This window comes from Electrona antarctica, assembly GCF_951216825.1.
Source record: "Electrona antarctica genome assembly, chromosome: 14".
Taxonomy (NCBI): domain Eukaryota; kingdom Metazoa; phylum Chordata; class Actinopteri; order Myctophiformes; family Myctophidae; genus Electrona; species Electrona antarctica.
The window spans coordinates 36,791,186-36,796,185 of NC_136795.1; the positions used below are offsets into that span (position 1 = coordinate 36,791,186).

The following is a 5,000-nucleotide window of genomic DNA, read 5'->3' on the forward strand; positions in this document are numbered from 1 at the left end:
ACACACACACAGAGTCTCTATTAAAGGCTAAATCACTCCGATCACACACACACAGTGAGTTCATTATGTTTCCATGCAGGTCAACATGCTGTAGAATACAGACAGTGCTGATATATATACTCCCAGAATGAATGTGCACACAAAAGTTAACACTCCCTATGCATTTATCACACCACTGATACAGACAGAGGCTAATAACTCACACCTAGGCTACAATACACACAGTCAAATCACACCCACCGATCAATCCATTAATCTCTCACACGCGCGCGCACACGCACACACACACACACACACACATGCGCGTGCGCACACACCCACACACATGCACGCATGCACACGCACGCACGCACACACCCACACACATGCACGCACGCACACACACGCACGCATGCTCACACACGCACACATGCACATACACATTAAAATGCCTACATAAACATATACCCACAGACAAAGTTGTGCTCGCACGCACGCACATACGCACGCACGCACGCATCACAGAGACCCTTGAACGTGGAATTACACACACACTCTGACTCGTTTAATACGCACCGTGTCCCAGTGCCAGCGCTAATGGACTCATTTACCATGCGCATATTCATATACGAGTGCGCTTTGCATACACACAAATAACCACTTTTTTTTTGTTTATTTGCCGAGCGGCTTAGAGTGTTTGTTTGTGCATCACAGGCGCACATGAGCAAACAGGGCCCCTGTAATCTAATGGGCACTAACTGGAGGGGATTTCAGACTGATGGCTGACTGTAAAAATCAACATCAACAGTCAAACGCCCGAGAGATAAAACACAACGGCTGGGATGTTAAAATTGACGACGGCTGGTGGAGGGAAACCACCGCAGAAAGCACAGCTCCGTTCAGAGCATGGGATGGAAACCACCGCAGAAAGCACAGCTCCGTTCAGAGCATGGGATGGTGGAGGGAAACCACCGCAGAAAGCACAGTTCCGTTCAGAGCATGGGATGGAAACCACTGCAGAAAGCACAGCCCCGTTCAGAGCATGGGATGGAAACCACTGCAGAAAGCAAAGCTCCGTTCAGAGCATGGGATGGAAACCACCGCAGAAAGCACAGCTCCGTTCAGAGCATGGGATGGAAACCACTGCAGAAAGCAAAGCTCCGTTCAGAGCATGGGATGGAAACCACCGCAGAAAGCACAGCTCCGTTCAGAGCATGGGATGGTGGAGGGAAACCACCGCAGAAAGCACAGCTCCGTTCAGAGCATGGGATGGTGGAGGGAAACCACTGCAGAAAGCACAGCTCCGTTCAGAGCATGGGATGGTGGAGGGAAACCACTGCAGAAAGCAGAGCCCCGTTCAGAGCATGGGATGGTGGAGGGAAACCACTGCAGAAAGCACAGCTCCGTTCAGAGCATGGGATGGTGGAGGGAAACCACTGCAGAAAGCACAGCTCCGTTCAGAGCATGGGATGGTGGAGGGAAACCACTGCAGAAAGCAGAGCCCCGTTCAGAGCATGGGATGGTGGAGGGAAACCACTGCAGAAAGCACAGCTCCGTTCAGAGCATGGGATGGTGGAGGGAAACCACCGCAGAAAGCACAGCTCCGTTCAGAGCATGGGATGGTGGAGGGAAACCACCGCAGAAAGCAAAGCTCCGTTCAGAGCATGGGATACTGCAGGCCTGCCTGGGCTTTCAGAAAGCTAAAGAATAATTACTATTCTCCCTAAAAAATATAATAAATCGCAGTAAAATCAGTGTTTCAGTGTTATATTACTGAAAGTGTACCCTTAAGCCATTAAGATCTGAGATCAGACTCTAGCAATGTCTTAAAAGTCCTGGCAGTTTTCTGAAAAACCCATGTTTCCATATCACTGGTGCTCAAACCTGTTCATGTCAAGGAGACCCCAAAATGATGTGTATTCGGCCGCCAACCCCCATGTGAAAATGTTTTGTTATCATGCAGGGACCCCCCAGAAGTAAAGACTTGAGTTAAAAAGAAAACAGTTTGCTATGAAAGAGTATACATTCAAAGATTTGGACACATTTTCACAATTCTTCAACAGCTAAAGTTTAAAATAATGGTCACAGTGGTTAAAAGCTAAGTTGACACAGATGCGCTCCATGTCTTTAAAGGAGCATTTGGTTATGTTTGAGTAACAAATGGATACATCAACACTGAGGAAACTATTGGGTCCATTTATACATTTTCTATGCCTCGTAATTCTTTTGCTAACTTTTCCCCCGATCGTCAACATTTCCGTTCCAAAGTATGGTCAGAAAGGCATCTCAGTTCAGTAATCGGTGCACTAAATCATTCTTTGCTAGTTTTGCCTCCCCTAAAGTTGTTCTTTGTTTCATATTAAAACCTCTACTACATCCAGAGTGTGAACTCTGACCCATGGCTGTGAGGGTCCATTTTACACTCTGTGTTCACCCATTGAGACCTGGAACGCCACCTGGAACCAGTGGAACGTCACCTGGAACCAGTGGAACGCCACCTGGAACCAGTGGAACGCCACCTGGAACCAGTGGAACGCCACCTGGAACCAGTGGAACGTCACCTGGAACCAGTGGAACGTCACCTGGAACCAGTGGAACGCCACCTGGAACCAGTGGAACGCCACCTGGAACCAGTGGAACGTCACCTGGAACCAGTGGAACGTCACCTGGAACCAGTGGAACGCCACCTGGAACCAGTGGAACGCCACCTGGAACCAGTGGAACGTCACCTTAGCTTTTAACCACTTTAACCAGTATTTTAAGCTTCTAAGCCCTAACCACACCAAAGGGTCCAGACGGTTTTAGCGTTGTCCCAGCGGTGTGATATGTCCTGTTGCACGTTGACGCACCCACGTCAACGTGCAACGTCACGTCACGTCGTCCCAAGTGATTCAACTGGTTGAATTCCATGGCCCAAACCACACCAAAGGGTCACCGTGCAACTCAAACCACACCAAAGGGTCACCGTGCAACTCAAACCACACCAAAGGGTCACCGTGCAACTCCTTGCGACCGTTTGGACCCAAGGAGTTGCATGGCGTGGTTTGGGCTTTAGCTTTTAAAAAATAGCACATCTACAAGCTCATAGCTACGAGCTTGTAAAAATCGTGAAAACGTGTGCAAATCTTTGAATATATACAGTATTTTTTCACAGCGAACGATCTTTAACTCATATCTTTGCTCCTGGGGAGTCCCCTGGCTGGAACAATGTATTTTCAGATGGGGGTCGGCGGGCCAATTACATATCATTCTTGGAACGAAAATAGTTTGAGCACCACTGACATAGAAACACAGGTTTTTCCAGAAAACTGTCGTGATTAAGTTTAGCAGACATTTGTAGAAACAACACACCAGACTTTGCTGTGCAGTTTAATAGCAGGGTTTCCATGTCCTACAATATGCTATAAGCCACGTGTCACCCCTCTCGGCCTCAGTGTCACTAGAGAGCCCTGCTGTCATTCCACTGTTTTTATTCTGCTCTATTCTTAGTCTCTCTCTCTCTCTCTCTCTCTCTCTCTCTCTCTCTCGGTCTTTGAAGCATTAAAGGCAACTCTTTGGGGGTGTCACCCCGTTGCCCTCTGTGTCTGTCTGTCCCCCCCCCCCCCCCCCCCTGCTTCCCAATGAAGATGAACACACACACACACACACACACACACACGCACACGCACACGCACACGCACACACACACACACACACACACACACACACACACACAACTGGGCAGATATTTATAGCCAGATGGAGGACGGGAAGCGGTTGAAATATACACGCAACAGCTGTCCAGATGTGTCTCAATGTGTGTGCCACTATGTGTGTGCGACTAATGTGTGTGTGACTATGTGTGTGTGTGTGTGTGTGCTGTGCATTGTCTGCGTGTCTGTATATACAGTACGTACACACAGCATGTGTGTGTGTACTGATGGCAGTGACTGGCAGATGCAGTGATGGGTCTTGAAAGGGGACTCACGCAGAGCGCAAAGCGCTTTCAGCGCCACTACAAAGTGCTGCTCTACTGTAAACCGCCGCTGCACCATACGCTACCCCGACACTGTGGAATCTAGACCATTTAGACCGGAGCTCCATTCTACAAAATGTCTTCCAAATCACGACAGTTTTCTGAAAAACCTATGTTTCTATGTCAAACATACACGGTGCTCAACCTTTTTCATGTCAAGGACCCCCAGAATGATCTGTATTTGGCCGCGGACCCCCATCTGAAATTATGTAGTTCCAGGGACCCCCCCAGAAGCAAAGATTTGAGTTAAAATGTTCACTCTGTAACGATTTTTCAAAAATAGCAGACCTACAAGCTCGTAGCGCGGCACTCGGTGCCGCGCTATGAGCTTGTAGATCTGCTGTTTTTCAATAGCTGAAGCATAACATAATGCTTGAGACACCAAAAGGGGTTACCGCCCGAAATGGGTTAAACCAGACAAGTGGTGCTAAGTGCAGCTATAGTTGAAACCATGGCTGAGGGCTGCCCAAACAGACAGCGCTGAGGAAATCAGAGGTCTGGCCTGTCAGAAATAAATGTCAGGCCGGCACAACACACAGGGAGTCAAAACACACAGGGAGTCACAACACACAGGGAGTCACAACACACAGGGAGTCACAACTGCACCAAAATGATGCAAAATGATTCAGTTGAAGTCGATATTAAATGCATAATGTTCCTTTTAGCACATCATTAACAATAATATGCAAAATAATGATTAGTTTGCATATATTGGTAAAACTATAAAGGTACAATTCTGGGACAATTGCTAGTGTGCTTGCACTGCTGCGAGTCGCGATGGAATCTGTTTTGGAATGAATTCAGTCTTCATATGAATCCACCGGGAACTGAATTCCGTCTTACCATTTATATTATATATGGTGATGTCATGCTTCACATGACAACAGTGACAACAGTGTGTGAAGCATGACCAAAAGCTTCACTGTTGCGCAAAAATAACAAAAAGCAGGTTCACTTTGCTGGCAAAAACATCTCGGACCGAGAACAATAGTGTACGTGTTGCCTA

General features: G+C 47.6%; 1 protein-coding gene across 1 annotated transcript in view; it reads right to left on the bottom strand.

The window, feature by feature from the left end:
* Positions 1-5,000, bottom strand: part of LOC306937169 (nuclear factor 1 X-type-like) — a gene marked incomplete at its 5' end in the record, with an annotated part of 54,302 nt that overhangs the window by 48,860 nt on the left and 442 nt on the right. Inside the window, one exon of the mRNA XM_079520834.1 lies at positions 2,414-2,687. Coding sequence (XP_079376960.1) covers positions 2,414-2,687 — 274 coding nt within the window. The remainder of the gene's footprint in view (positions 1-2,413; positions 2,688-5,000) is intronic.